At 44.9% G+C, this 14,998-nt stretch overlaps 2 protein-coding genes and 2 non-coding genes across 5 annotated transcripts in view; all 4 read left to right on the top strand.

Annotated features, from left to right (window-relative positions):
• Positions 1-6,067, top strand: part of slc25a39 (solute carrier family 25 member 39) — an 8,679-nt gene extending 2,612 nt beyond the window's left edge. The window contains exons 2-12 of one of the 2 annotated variants that reach the window (XM_027285189.1): positions 1,190-1,298; positions 2,291-2,350; positions 2,480-2,530; positions 2,896-3,005; positions 3,084-3,151; positions 3,239-3,363; positions 3,443-3,616; positions 3,851-3,960; positions 4,679-4,760; positions 4,844-4,924; positions 4,998-6,067. In XM_027285189.1, coding sequence (XP_027140990.1) covers positions 1,199-1,298; positions 2,291-2,350; positions 2,480-2,530; positions 2,896-3,005; positions 3,084-3,151; positions 3,239-3,363; positions 3,443-3,616; positions 3,851-3,960; positions 4,679-4,760; positions 4,844-4,924; positions 4,998-5,104 — 1,068 coding nt within the window. In that variant the 5' untranslated portion in view covers positions 1,190-1,198 and the 3' untranslated portion in view covers positions 5,105-6,067. The remainder of the gene's footprint in view (positions 1-1,189; positions 1,299-2,290; positions 2,351-2,479; positions 2,531-2,895; positions 3,006-3,083; positions 3,152-3,238; positions 3,364-3,442; positions 3,617-3,850; positions 3,961-4,678; positions 4,761-4,843; positions 4,925-4,997) is intronic. The other variant, XM_027285190.1, reaches the window with a different exon arrangement.
• A 1,052-nt stretch (positions 6,068-7,119) lies between these two features.
• Positions 7,120-11,176, top strand: rpl3 (ribosomal protein L3). The gene is made up of 9 exons (XM_027285763.1): positions 7,120-7,191; positions 8,263-8,455; positions 8,696-8,864; positions 9,217-9,352; positions 9,573-9,759; positions 10,044-10,306; positions 10,393-10,488; positions 10,592-10,711; positions 11,039-11,176. The coding sequence occupies exons 1-9, from the start codon at positions 7,189-7,191 to the stop codon at positions 11,081-11,083; spliced, it is 1,212 nt and encodes a 403-aa protein (XP_027141564.1). The 5' UTR covers positions 7,120-7,188; the 3' UTR covers positions 11,084-11,176.
• Positions 9,398-9,489, top strand: LOC113747188 (small nucleolar RNA U83B). Its single transcript, XR_003463430.1, has one exon. It is a non-coding gene; the product is annotated as a small nucleolar RNA U83B (small nucleolar RNA).
• LOC113747187 (small nucleolar RNA SNORA54) lies at positions 10,831-10,963 on the top strand. Its single transcript, XR_003463429.1, has one exon. It is a non-coding gene; the product is annotated as a small nucleolar RNA SNORA54 (small nucleolar RNA).
• Positions 11,177-14,998: the final 3,822 nt, after the last annotated feature.

The following is a 14,998-nucleotide window of genomic DNA, read 5'->3' as shown; positions in this document are numbered from 1 at the left end:
ACGTCAATACATATATATGTGTGTGTATATTCACATACACACACATCTTACAGATCTTACCTGGATCATTGATTAATCTGCTTCATTTAAAGGTAGGAAAGGTAGGTACCTTATTGTCAATGCTGCCACATGTACAGGAACATACAGAGAACTGTTTCCCTCATTTGCCTGGTGCAAACAGCAATATACATGAAATATGAAAAAATATATACACAAGTTAAAAAGATATCTAAGAAAATGATGGCAAATCTAAAAAGATATAAACAGTATAAATAAACAGTGAGATGTATCAATGATGAAAGATGTGTACAGTGTAAACAGTATTGTAAAAAATTGTAATGTGTCAACATGAGACGTGATCCTCAGCTAAAAACAGACACAGTATGTCAGGAACGTTACCTGTGCAACACCTGCAAACTCAAAGTCATTTATTCTTATTGCTAACATTTAATTTATGTTAAATATCATCACTGTGATTCAGTACACTCATATTCTGCATACTTTATATGCGTACGTACGCACACCTGACCAATAAAAGTGATTCTGATGTAAGTTAAATACAGCTGACAGGAAAACACACGTTTGTTTTAGAAGAACAACAAACCTCGAGGGCAAAGCGGCTAAAACTGTCTAAATTAAATTGTAATTAAGTCCAGAAAAAAGTGAACCACACAGCTCGGACAACAGGGAGCTTAAAAGTGAGCGTCACTCCATAATGCTTCATTTATTTGAGAGAATATTCAGTCAAAACATCTTTAGTTGAGACCATGAGTCCCTTCAGGACATTAGTTTTTGTCTTATTTCACTGTTCGCTGATGAAATGTGTGTTTATCTGTCACTACCTTCTCTCTCTCGGTCAGGAGTGGGTGTCTCTGGCTGCCCGCTGACATGCACATTGTAGATAAGTTATCATAATGTTTCACCAGCCCCGCCTGGACGTCCCCAGCTCACTTCGATGTAGCAAACGTTGCTTTTTTCTTTCACTTCTGCTTTTGAGTTTTCTAATGTAATGTCGGGTGCACAATCAGGACTCTGACATTAGGTTGCCGATCGTGCCGGACACCAACGCTCCTCATAACGCCGAGACAAAGACGTCTACAGGAGGTGGAACAGGGTCAGAAAACACCTCTGTGGGAGCTCCAGGACATTGTGTTCTCATCATGACTTGGCATGTTTTTTGGTCTGACAGGCGGGAAGGATGGGGGAGCGGGCCGTGAACAGCAGCCCCGTGGCTGCGATCTCTCCGGTGCAGCAGATGCTGGCTTCTGGCACCGGAGCCCTCCTCACGTCGATTTTTGGTGAGTTCATGGAAACGATTCACGTCCGTACATCTGTGGCTGTGATTCCTGTTTTCCTCACCGTCTGGTCTTAGATGTACCAGGCTGTAAACATGTTTATTCCTGTTGTGAAGTTGGACATTTGAACATGGGGACTTATGGAGACTGACTCACTTTTGGAGCCAGCCTCAAGTGGACGATTGAGGAACTGCAGTTTTTAGCACTTTGTGTTATTTCTCAGCCACTTGCAGTCGAATGCAGCAGTCCCAGTCTTTGTTGTCGCAGGTTAAAGTTCTGTTTTTTAATCTACATGATAAACGTAGTTTAATAACTTTGTTTCAGTAACTTGCATCACTTCATTGACTCACTCTGCTCCACCATGGAAGCTCTGAGGTGTTTTTATTATTGTTTCAGTCACTGGTTGACTTAATATTACTTCTTTTTTTCAGAATCAGAAATACTTTAATAATCCCAGGGGGAAATCATTTATCCTTTATCATTTTTATTGTATAATATCCCGTATCATTGTATTATTTATTCCTGTATCACTACAAACAGGACACACACGTAGCATATTATCATGATTATTATTATTATTTAGACAAATTATCACAGTGTCTCTACTGACGATAAATTTAGCAAGAAAGTCGCCAAGTTGGCAACGCTACCGTCCTGTTTCGGCAGCTGTTAGTGAGGAGTCTATTCACTTTGGAGGGTGTAGTTTATGGTGCTGTTGAACTGTGTTTCATGTAGTTTGTTTTTCTTCATTGATACAAAAATAAAAGGCGTGTTATTGTGCGACCCAGTTCGACAGCAGTACCGACTCTAGCGTCTAAAATGAGCCTGCAGTCCAACAAAAACTTTGTAACCTTCATGAAGGCAGCGTTTATTGCTGGACTGTTTATTAGTTTAAGCTGCTGTGCCTAATAAACTGGTGACTGTGTGTGTGTGTGTGTGTGTGTGTGTGTGTGTGTGTGTGTGTGTGTGTGTGTGTGTGTGTGTGTGTGTCACAGTCACACCGCTGGACGTTGTGAAGATCAGGCTGCAGGCTCAGCAAACGCCGTTCCACCAAGGTAGGACGAGAAGTTTGAAGTTTGTCTTCTGAAACACCGACTCTGCTTTTAACAGCCGCTGGTGGTTACCATGGTTACTGCAGCCTCTCCTTCATTGCCTTCTCGCCTCTTTTGCTTTTTGTTCCGTAGCTTCAGCCGCTGAAGCCGCTCCGTGGGGCGGCGTCATCCGCCCTTCCAAGTGTGAGTATCTGACCCAGCCCGCCGCCGCACGCTAACACTTTCAACTTTCTGTGTGAGGGCGCACGCTCGGCTGACCACACAAACAAAACAACCGAATAGTGTTTCACGTGTTTTCTGTCAGCTGAGACGTTTGGCCTCTGTCTGTTTGTTCATGGACAGTATGAAGGTAACGCGGCTCCAGGGAAAGGTTGTGAAATGTTTCTGTTTTTAGAGTTGGTTTGAACAAACAGGGAAAGTAAGCAGTGATGAGGACAGCCCTGATGTTATCATCGCCCTGACTCTGTGGTCATTGCCATCACATCTGCCCCCCGTGAAGGATTGAATAACTTTACAGATCAAACTCACGACCGCTCCGTGTTTTACAGGGAAGTGTTTCCTGTACTGTAACGGACTGATGGATCACATCTACGTGTGTCAGAACGGAACCAGCTGCACCAGCTGGTACAAGACGCCGACACATTTCAGCGGGACACTCGTGAGTACGCCGAGCACACGAGCAGCTTTCACCACGGAAACGATCCGAATGTGTCTGACGTGTTTGTTTGTGCCGCAGGACGCTTTCGTGAAAATCAGCCGACACGAAGGACTCCGGTCTCTGTGGAGCGGCTTACCGCCAACACTGTGAGTGTTTCTTCTGTAATTGTAAAAAAAAGATATAACATATATTTGAATATGGAACCTGTCCCGTGTGTGTGTGTGTGCGTGCAGGGTTATGGCTGTACCAGCCACCGTCATCTACTTCACCTGCTACGACCAGCTGCGGGACTTCCTGAGATACGGTCTGGGTTTCCAAGGCAACCACATCCCGCTTGTTGCTGGAGGTCTGGCCAGATGTAAGTCTATTAACACACATGTAGACACGCCGACTGTAACATGTCACTGTGTCTCTGACGCCCTGTGTGTGTGTCGCAGTGGGCGCTGTGACAGTGATCAGTCCTCTGGAGCTGGTCAGGACCAAGATGCAGTCCCGCCGGCTGCCCTACAGCGAGCTGCGGGCGTGCATCCGCTCTGCGGTGGCGCAGGATGGTTTGCTGTCCCTGTGGAGGGGATGGGGACCCACCGTGCTCAGAGACGTGCCCTTCTCTGGTGAGAGCAGCAACGCAGAATGAAACCTAATAATACATACAGACAAAAAAACATGTGGAAAGGTAACTCATCCTCTTAAAGAACCGCTCCTGCAGCCCATTCCACGCCTCTGTTTTGATCTTCAGCATGTTCCAAACACTATCTGTGTTCCTGAAAATCAGCTCGAACCTTCAGTCAGTGTGTAGGAAACTGAAAATAAGCAGTAACCTGTCCCCTGTCCGTGTGTGTTTGCAGCTTTGTACTGGTTCAACTATGAGCTGGTGAAGGCCCGGTTATGTGAACAGCACCAAACGACTCAGGCCAACGTCTCCATCAGCTTTACTGCAGGAGCCGTCTCCGGAGCTGTGAGTACTCCTGCTCCACTGCATCAGTCCGGCGTTTCTGACCTCACATTATAATTATTTAGATTATTATTTCAGAGATTTTAGCAGCTTTTCTTTGTCAGTTTGGAAGGTGGATCTAAATATTATCTCAGCCCCTGGTATATAGAGTGTTCAGTACACTTATTTGTCGTAGCTGTGAACAAAAACATGAATTCACTGAATTTATCCTGATGCAGAAACAGCACAGAGGAGCTGGTGGATTTTCAAAATAAAACAGAGTGCAAAGATCAGCAAGTAAACAAACTTTTGAAATGCTCCTGCTGGGGTTTCGCTTGAAGTTACAGAAATGATCCAACATCATTTTTACTTGTGAAACTAGGGCCACCCAGTCTCTGCTCCCACTCTGTTACTCTATGGAGAAACATTAATATTTCATTAACATTCATCAGGTGATAACTGTCTGAAATCCTCCTGATGCATGACTTCATGTAACCAGTAAACTGGCTGTTTACTTCAGTGTACTGTAACTTTCCTGAGGTTTCAGGTGGATCTATTGTCAGGTTCATGTTCAGAGAATCAGGCCGGTGACCGACCCACATTCAGTGTTTTGTTGTGCAATAATGAAGCCGCCGCCCTCCTGATATGAACGCTGAGATAATATCTAACTGACTGAAGTGTAACCACATGGCTGCACCTGGTTTATCTACTATATGACTGTCTGTGTGTCTGTGTCGTGTAGATTGCTGCAATCCTGACGCTGCCTTTTGACGTGGTGAAGACACGGAGACAGATCCAGCTGGGAGAAATGGACACTCTGGGAGGTCTGTACTCCGACTGTGATGAAATATATGAACGTATACGAGTAGAGAATCCTGTAGTAGTAACTTGTTCCCTTTTCTCGTAGTTACCTTAAAGAGAACCTCGTCCACATGGCACATCATGAAGGAAATCTGGGCCGAGTTGGGCTACAGGGGCCTTTTTGCAGGTACACGCTTCTTCTGTCTTCATGTTCAGTAAAAACACAGTGATTATTTTCTAAACATTTGTTTCTTCCTCAGGTTTCATGCCGAGGGTGATCAAAGTGGCCCCGGCCTGCGCTGTCATGATAAGCACATACGAGTTTGGAAAAGCCTTCTTCCAAAAGATGAACCTTGATCGAGAGTGACCGGCGGTGGCCGGTGTTTGTCCGTGCATGCAGACATCGTTATCCGGACCAACGGGACAAAGTCTCCTGAAACGGGGGCCTCGACACATACAGACCTGAGACAAACCTACATTCTTAAACTTGAACAATAAGTCTAAATACTGAGACGCTCTCAGAACAGTGTGTTTTATTATTTGTTTTTTTTGGGACTGATCACATCTCCATGAACATTTTTTGGAGTGAGAGTCAGTTTAAATACCGCACACGTCCTCGATGGACACACTGAAGTCCTCACCCCGCTGTGCAGGACGGTGGTTAAAGCTTGACAGGAGAAGTTCAAACCGTCTTCAGGACTGCATCTGCATCACTACTGTCGCATGAGTCGGAGAAATAAATGTTCTCATTCTGCATCGCCTGCATGGCGTGTACAGCTTCATTCAACACGGGATCCCGAGAATTCAAACGCAGAAGCAGCAAAGCATGACATCTGAGAAATGTTAGATTTGATCGATTGTAGCACTTCTAAATTTGCAAGACAAACGCTGTGAAATCACAAAACTAGCTGCAGGATTTTATTTTTGTCGAATGTAAACATGTTCATCTGTGCATGATGTTTAGCATTTTATTCTGTGATTATACTTCAAGACACACAAACATGAAAACACAAAAGTGTCCAAACTTTCCCCTCGTGGCATTCTGGTGATAATAATAATTTCTTGCCTACAATAAACAATAAAAAGTTACATCACTGGATCATAAAACGAAATGTTGCTGCCTTAACCTGAAAGGTTGTAAATGTGCAGCCTTTATTTTTATGAATGAAATGATAATAAATGTTAAGACAGCTTGATTTTTTTATTTACTTTGTGTGAATATGAACATCAGTTATCATTGAGACTGGGCGTTAGATGTAGGATGTGAACACCAACACAAAGATTTACGTTTTCCTTAAATACACAAAGTTCAATAAAGTTGTATGTGGACTTTGGTCTGATGAGTCCAAATGGATCTAAGAAGAGAGTGATGAGGTGAAGATGACCTGCTCTTCACAGTCAATCAGCCTAACCCTGTGGAAGAATATATAATAAGAATCAGGATATGTGGGAACTCCTTCAAGATGGAGAGAGAGTACTGAGCGTGTGCAGAACTGTCATCAAAGCAAAAGGTAGCTGCTTTAAAGACGTGAATCTGTATGTTATATTAAAGTTTCAATATCTTCATTTTAGAAAATAATTAAAAGTAAAAATTCAGTGAGAAAGTTTGTCCTTTGACTAGCACTACAGTTAAGTTGTGTGATGTTGAATAAGGACATAAATATTCCTGAAATAATATTGGATGAAGACATTTGTTTTGTCTAAGTCTTAGACTTTGTCATTCAGTTGTATTCACAGTCACAGTGTACGTTTAATTGCATTGGCTCAGAATAAAAACAGGAGACAAGGAAGCAGCTGAGCGGCTGAGGGGTTCGAATCCGACCTCTGACCCTCTGTCGTTCCCCATCAACTCTCTCTCTCTCCCCACATTCCTGTCACTCCTCAGCTGTCTCTATCAAAAACAGCTTGAAAAGGCCAAAATAAATATAAAGTATATAAAATATGAAAAGAAACAGAAATAGATAGATAGATAGATAGATAGATAGATAGATAGATAGATAGATAGATAGATAGATAGAGTTTACATAAATATACTTAAATGTTCACATATATTAAGCGTTTTAACAGCTTTTGTGTTATTAGAAAACTTAATGGAAGCGATGTACTGTCTGAGTTCACCGTGAAAGGCAACAAAAGATGGTTTTCTTCGAGTAAATTTAGACTTATGAATATGAAATTTTGCCATCAGTATGATGAGATTGATAATAAATAAATACATCCCTCCAAAACAATTTAAAATCATTATCAACATTTTTAGAAATAAAGTTACAGGTATCAGTCCAACTGTAACGTGTCAAACAGCGACATCTGGTGGCCACTGAGTGTATTACATCTAAGTGGTGAAATCACGGGGGGCGTGTCTTCAAGGCCGAATCTCGCGATATTTGCTGCGGTGTATATATACGGCCTGCGTCCCTTCGTCAGGCCTCTTTGAATCGGATTGGAGACAAAATGGTGAGTCTGCTCTGCTCCAGCTGAAACTCTGACTTTGAATCTGTCTCTAATCTGCGACATCCTTCATGTTTTACATGTTTTAAACACTCGGCTTGCTTTTATATAAAGTTAGAGTAATGTGTTGGATATATTTATGTGATTATTTAAGGTTTTTAATGACGCACGTACCAACCATACCGGCAACTGAGTATCCAAAATGGCAGCTTAACTTAGGCCGCTACTTTATAATTTTCTTTAAACATTCATTTATGTTAACCAGTTTTATATTTATGCACATTATGGCTGATACAAAGCACTTATCTTATTTTGAAGGGCTGGTTTCAGGCCGCCGTCTATACCGCAGTGGCTAAGCTAACCACGCGCTGTCAGTGACGTCACGGCGTACACGTTAAACTAGCGATGGGAAGTTCGTTTTATTTTAGGGAGTCGGTTCATTTGACTCCAAAATATTCATGTCACCACATACTTTTAATAATTTAGTGCTGATTGATTTATGATTTGTATGTGTATACAACACATGCTTCGTACTAAAGCATTCAAAAGTTAAATGACATTTTCTAATGTGAGTAAATTGCTGTAGCTGATAGTCAAGTCGAGTTTATCATCAATGCACACAGACTTGAAATTGCGTTTCCCTCTTATCCTGGTGCCAACAGCAATAAACACGAAATATAATAAAAGATGTTTAAAAAAAATATACCAGCTAAACGACAGTGGCAAATCTTGAAGATAAATAAGGCGGTATGAACAATACAGACACAACAATATTAGTGTGGCACAGTATTAACAGTCTAAATCTGTCAGTATAAACAGAGTTTACAGTATAAACAGTGAGGTTGATCAAAATAAAACGTGTATACAGAGAAAACAGTTGGCTGTACACAGTGCAAATCGGTTTGCCTGTTTTGTCTGTTTTCGTTGCATTGGTTCACCGAACCAGCTCGTTCACAACAAGACCCATCACTAATACGAGGAACATGCATGACCTGTCACGCGTGGTGTTTATGTTGTATAACAGTTAGGCTGAATGTTATTGAGTTTGGCCCAGCTAACAGTTTCCTCCCTCCACAGTCCCACCGTAAGTTTTCGGCCCCGCGCCACGGATCCCTGGGGTTCCTGCCCCGCAAGAGGAGTCGTCGCCACCGTGGTAAGGCCAAGAGCTTTCCTAAGGATGACCCCAGCAAGCCCGTGCACCTGACTGCCTTCCTGGGCTACAAGGCCGGCATGACACACATCGTCCGTGAGGTCGACAGACCTGGCTCAAGTAAGTGTTTATATAATTGGTGCATCCATAATATTTAGATGTGTTTTTGGGATGTTGTTGGAAATTAAATTATTATTTTGGTGTGGTGGTCTGCCTGTGATGATCCCCTCGACGGGCGGACATAATGGGTTTTATACCCCTTGCTGAATGTCGAGTACTGAGCGCAGCCTGTGCTGTGAAGTGCAGTCAAATTTAGAAGTTATTGTCACATTGACGCTTACCTGTTTCTCTCCTCTGCAGAGGTGAACAAGAAAGAAGTGGTCGAGGCCGTCACCATCGTGGAGACTCCTCCCATGATTGTCGTCGGAGTCGTGGGTTACGTCAACACCCCCCGTGGCCTGCGTTCCTTCAAGACCATCTTCGCCGAGCACGTCAGCGACGAGTGCAAGCGTCGGTTCTACAAGAACTGGTGAGATGCTACATAAGATGATTTTTAAATTAGTTTGAAGCAGTTAGTTGCCCAGTGGAAATAAAAACCATCTTGTGTTTTCACTGAGTGAGTCTAACGTGACGGTGGCCTCTGTGGCAGCTCCGCTCAGGTGCTGCGTGCCCTGATGAGCTCCGGGCTCCTCTGGCCAGTGGAAAGTGCTTCTTAGAAACTGTGCCATGAGCCGAAACACTTTACTAGCTGACAGAGCCCCCCCTCATCCACACGGAGGGGTGGGCGAGCAGCTATGCACTGCGTTCTTCCGCTGACCCTGCGGGGTTATGAAGGACCTGTGCCAACCTGTCTTCTCTCCTGCCACGCTGCGTCCCCTCAGGTACAAGTCCAAGAAGAAGGCTTTCACCAAATACTGCAAGAAATGGCAGGACGATGAGGGCAAGAAGCAGCTGGAGAAGGACTTTGCTTCCATGAAGAAGTACTGCCAGGTCATCCGCATCATCGCCCACACACAGGTTAGTACGTTTGCTGGATCCGTTTTGAGATTTGGGTTCTTGGTTGTCTGTCAGTGATGAGACCACGGATCTTGCGTCAGGCATGGCGCCCGACACACATGAGGATACCTTCCATGCTGCCTTCCTTCTGAGACTACACAGCTAATACTTTTCGCTGTATAATTGAAACCGACTGTGGACGTGGTCTCAGTTCTGACCTGCTTGTGTTTTCTCCGTGCAGATGCGTCTGCTGCCCCTGAGGCAGAAGAAGTCTCACCTGATGGAGGTGCAGCTGAACGGAGGCACCATCTCCGACAAGGTAGACTGGGCCCGCGAGAAGCTGGAGCAGGCCGTGCCCATCAGCAGCGTGTTCACCCAGGACGAGATGATTGACGTCATTGGAGTCACCAAGGGTCACGGATACAAGGGTAAGGACAAAGTTTAGAAGTTTCTATTAGCTGTAACTGAACTGGTGAACCTTTATCTTCAAGGAAGAACACTTTAGTTTAGGAATGATAAAATAAGAACTGGATCTGTATTAAATCATAGTTCTGCTGTGGTGTTCTGCCTGTGATGATCCCCTCGACGGGCGGACATAATGGGTTTCATACCCCTTGCTGAATGTCGAGTACTGAGCGCAGTCTATGCCTTGATGTGTGGAAGTTCCTTTGACTTACAAACTTCTAATCTAATAAATCCTCGCTCCTCACAGGTGTCACCAGCCGTTGGCACACGAAGAAGCTTCCCCGCAAGACCCATCGTGGTCTGCGTAAGGTGGCCTGTATCGGTGCCTGGCATCCTGCCCGCGTGGCCTTCTCCGTGGCCCGTGCTGGTCAGAAGGGTTACCACCACCGCACGGAGATCAACAAGAAGATCTACAAGATCGGCCAGGGCTACCACACCAAGGACGGCAAGCTGGTGAAGAACAACGCCTCCACCGAGTACGATATCTCCAACAAGAGCATCAACCCCCTGGTGAGTGACGCTCATGCAGCCGGTCTGTTTGTTAAACCATCCAGCCTGGAAGCAGAAGATGTGACTCTGCGTTTCTTTCTTTAAAGGGTGGGTTCGTCCACTACGGAGAGGTGCACAACGACTTCGTCATGGTGAAGGGCTGTGTCATTGGAACCAAGAAGAGGGTGCTGACCCTGCGCAAGGTGAGAACAAAGTTTAAAATTTCCATCTTGTGGATGAACTTTGCACCTGAAGCTGGTGTGTGTCCCCAAAACTTAAACTCATTATTTCCTCGTTACTCTTCAGTCTCTGCTGGTGCAGACCAGCCGTCGTGCTTTGGAGAAGATCGACCTCAAGTTCATCGACACCACCTCCAAGTTCGGTCACGGCCGTTTCCAGACCGTGGAGGAGAAGAAGGCGTTCATGGTAAGACTGAAAACCTCATGTTTGTGGCTTATAGAGACTTTAAAGTTCTGTATCAGTTCTCTAAACTTCTAAAATGGGACGTGAGCTGATGACCAAACATTAGAGATGTTCATGTTGTCCTGCACTGTTCGTAACCTGGTTCAGTCTTCAGTGTGAACTCTGGGTTCCATTCCAGTGCCATAGTGAGCCCCAGTGAGGCAGGGGAGCAGTGCCTGTTTGTGCTCGCTCCCTGTTCACTCTCTGGGAACATCGGCTGCTCTGAGCCGACACTCTACAGCCAGCTCGGAGTTGCTACACAACTGATCCTTTCTGTTTGTTGCTCCACAGGGACCACTCAAGAAGGACCGTGTCACCAAGGAAGAGACCGCTTGAAGTCGCTGTCCAGGACCAGTGTCTCTGCTGCGTTGACCGTCACCATCGTCACTGTCGTGCAGAGTTGTTTAATAAAACGAAAAAACCCAAACATGTCCTGTGTCTGTCGTCTTTGTCAAATGTGAGAATCTGGTTACACGGAGCTCGACCTGGTTAAAGTCTGAAGTTTGTCCCTTGAATTTCAAGGGGGGGAAAAAATAAGGCCTTGAAAATGTTGACTTAAAACAATCAAGCCTCGACGTGTAAAGCTGCTTGTCCTGAAATGTTCTTGGGTGTTAAGACTCAAACTTTAAGTGTGATGGTTCTTTAATTTCTAACATTGGAAGTATTTTATTGCAAAGCAGGATTTCACATCAGCTTTAACTTGGTCTCTTTGGCACGTTAAAGTACTAAAAAAATTACAGCTTTAGTGTTTGAGAGCTGAGCAGTTTTGTTCAAGTATGTGGTCGAGGACATTTGGTTAAATATCTTGCAGAGGACTTTTAAAGAGGGACTGAGTGTCAGAGTTTCTGGTCCTGATGGACTACAGAGGGATACACTAAATCAGTGGTCCCCAACCTTTTCCTAACTGCGGACCGGTCAACGCTTACCAATTTTAATGCGGACCGCTAAAAGACCGCTCGACTTAGACTGGGACTATAATAGAGGGGGACTTACTACTCTATCTACAGTTGGTAGGAGAAGAAGAAAATCTAAAGTATTAAGTAATTTTCTTCTTCTCCTACCAACTGTGGATGAAGTAGTAGTAAGTCCCTCTTTATTATAGTCTAAGTCGAGCGGTCTTTTATTTTGAAACTTTTTATTTCGAAATGACCGTATTAAATAAAACAGAAATAACTAATTACTTCTTGTGGGGCCCGGTACTGATTGATCCACGGACCGGTACCGGCCCGGGGGTTGGGGACCACTGCACTAAATGAAGAGACTCCCTTGAAAATGTGGTGATTTGCTCATTTATTTGGAGCTGTAACACTTGTTAGGAATTAATTGGCATCAAAACGGGGCGGATGATTTGAATGTTGGAAGGTCTGTAGAGTCGGGTTCAGTGCTTGGTCCTGGGTGGTGGTGTAGTCGGGATGAACAGAAGAGGCTGTGGGATGGATGGATGGCTTGTGGCTATGGAGCAAGTCAGTGAGGTAGGAAGGGGGTCTGGTTATGGCTTTGTGTGTGAGGATTTTGTGGAAATGCTGAGTCCATGTGACGCCTTCTCATTGTATCTTGTTTTCTGTATTTTAAGACGAGCAGACGCAGCAAACCTTTATTTTTCTCCTGATCGCCTCATCTGTGCTCAGATTTCACTCTGTTTGTTTAATCTGTTATACACTTAATAGTCTTCATATATTTTGCATGTAAAGTCACCGTAGCTTGAATTTAAAACACTCCAGAGTACAAGTACTTCAAGTTTCTACTTAAGTCCAGTGAAGGCGTCTGAGTCCGGCCTCATGTACTGCAGCTGAGAGAACAGCCACCTCTGCAGAACTGATGGAGGCTCTGCGTTTAGCCAACATTGCATGTTTCGCCCGGCTATATGTGTCCTTGAGGTGTAAGACTGGCGTTGGGCTGACATCAGAACTCCAGCAGTCACAGCGCGGTAATTAAGCCCCGACATCATCCATTCTGACTCATCACTGCCAAAACTAAAACCTCCACTTCAGCAGGTAATGAGGAAGCCCCTGAGAGGGCTCTACAGGGCATTTAGACCTCCTCTCTGAGACATCTCTGCATAATATTCAGCACTCTTTGCAGAAATGTGGATTTCCTGTAAGGATTTTCAAGGTCCCACCTACTTCCCATTAACCTGCAGTCGAGGGAGTTGAAGGACAATTGTTCTCTGTTGAGCAGCATTTCAAGAATTTGACATTTTCCTCTACCAAAGCACTTCTACAGCAAAGAAAACTATCCTCTAAAGGACACTTATGATAAACCGAGCCCTGAAATGAAGCCCTGCTGTCCGTGTTGCAGCAGCGGGAGGAAGAAGCCGGGGTGAAGCCCTCTGTCACTGTGGCCGGGGGGGGCAGTCATGGAGATGGCCCTGCTGTTACATAATAACCTCCAGAGGCACTGACCCCTGCCCTGCTGCAGCACAAGCAGAGCAGCAGTTCAAAGCTCCCACACAGCTCTGCTTTACATAATGCCCCCTCCGCTAAATGTGACAGTTAACGGTCCAGAGTGATGCCGTTAATTGCTCCCACCGTCCCGTTCAGGTGAGGGTTCGGTGTCCCAGCAGGCGCTCCCTTTATGACCCCGTGCATCTGCTCAAACAGCATCCCTGTGCACTTTTCACCGAGGCCTGTCCGCACCATTCCATCCTATTAGTTCAGTCCTCCATCATCTCCATCCATCCATCCATCCATCCATCCATCAGCTCTCCTCAGACCGGGAGACGGAGGAGGGAGAGGTGGGTTTAAAGTCTTGTTTTTTGTGCCATTTTTCAATAATTTTGCATCAATTTGGAGTCATTTTTTGTCGTTTTGTGTGTCTTCGTGGTCATTGTTCGTTATTTTGTGGCTGTTTTGTGTCATTTCGCATAGATTTTGCATCATTTTGTTTCTCTTTGTAATTACTTTGCGTTATTTTGTTGTCGTTTTGCATCTCTGTGATCATTTGGCATCACATTGTGGTCGTTTTCTGTCTCCTTGTGTTATGTTGTAGTTGCTTGTTGGTATTTTACACCAATTTGGGGTCATTTTCTGTCAGACCGTGGTCGTTTTTCGCATCATTTTGTGGTCATTTATTTTTAATGTGTGGCTCTATGGTCGTTTTATGGTAATTTTGCATCAAATCAATTTTCTGTCGCACTATGGTGATCACTTTTTTTTGGTAATTTATAGTTATTTTGTAGTTGTTTTGTGTCATTTTGCATCTCTGTAGACATTTGGCATAGATTCGGGGTCATTTTGCGTCACATTGTGATTGTTTTTACACTATTTTGAATCTCTGTGGTCATTTTTGGGTATCTTTCCATAAATCAGGCATTGTTATGCATCACACTGTGCTAATTCTGCATTCATTTCTAGTTGTTTTTAGTTATTTCACAGCTCTTTGCAGTCGTTTGATTAACTTTCTAACGAGAAATGTTAACAGTCCCTCCAGGCACCCAGTAGGCCGGTCCAGTAATCCATCCAAAATACTAACAAGCCAAATACCTTTCACTTTCTGACTCTGGAGGGGGGGCGGGTCAGTCAGATTCCAGGGGGTGCATACCACCCCTGTCCACCCCTCTGGCCTCGTTAGTTCAGTTCTCCATCATCTCCAATGAGCCTCCTCAGAGCCAGACACTGGAGAATGGAGCCAGCATTGTCTGTGCTGCTACTTTACGTGACTGCATTTCTGTGTGTGTGTGTCTCTGTGTGCGAGTGTGTCTGTGCTATCCTGCAGTGGAACCTCCAGTCCGGTCCTGAGGTAGCAGCTGTTGCTAGTGGGACGGCAGCCAGGTAACCAGGGTGCATGCTGGGACAGCAGAGAAGGAGGGCCAAGCATTTGATTTGTGTGAGAGTGTGAGAGTGTGTGCAGTTGCTTTGCATGCATGTAAGTGGTGTGTGTGCATCTGTGTGTGTTGGTGTGTGTTCTGGCATTGACGTTGGCCGGCTGGCACGGAGTCAGCGGCGGGCCGTCCTACAGCGCGGGGGAAGTGACTGGGTGTTGCTGCAGCGAGGTGTCTGACAGGAGGACAGACTGTCGGAGGGGACGACCACACACTTAGGACCATTATTACACATGACGGAGGCCGCAGGCTGGACTGCTACTGGTCTAATGGTGACTATCTGACTGCTTGACGACTGTTTTTCTACATGGACTGGGCTGAATGTAGTACTGAAATGGGCTGACAGTAACGTCATTAAAAGGATCTGTGTTTGGATGTAGTGGCACTACCCAAAGTTCATGACCATAGATGACGGCTGGAACGTAGATAGA

This window comes from Larimichthys crocea, chromosome XII (assembly GCF_000972845.2).
Source record: "Larimichthys crocea isolate SSNF chromosome XII, L_crocea_2.0, whole genome shotgun sequence".
NCBI classification, from domain to species: Eukaryota; Metazoa; Chordata; class Actinopteri; family Sciaenidae; genus Larimichthys; species Larimichthys crocea.
Note: the sequence above shows the minus strand (reverse complement) of the source record. Positions and strands in the feature narration are given on the sequence as shown.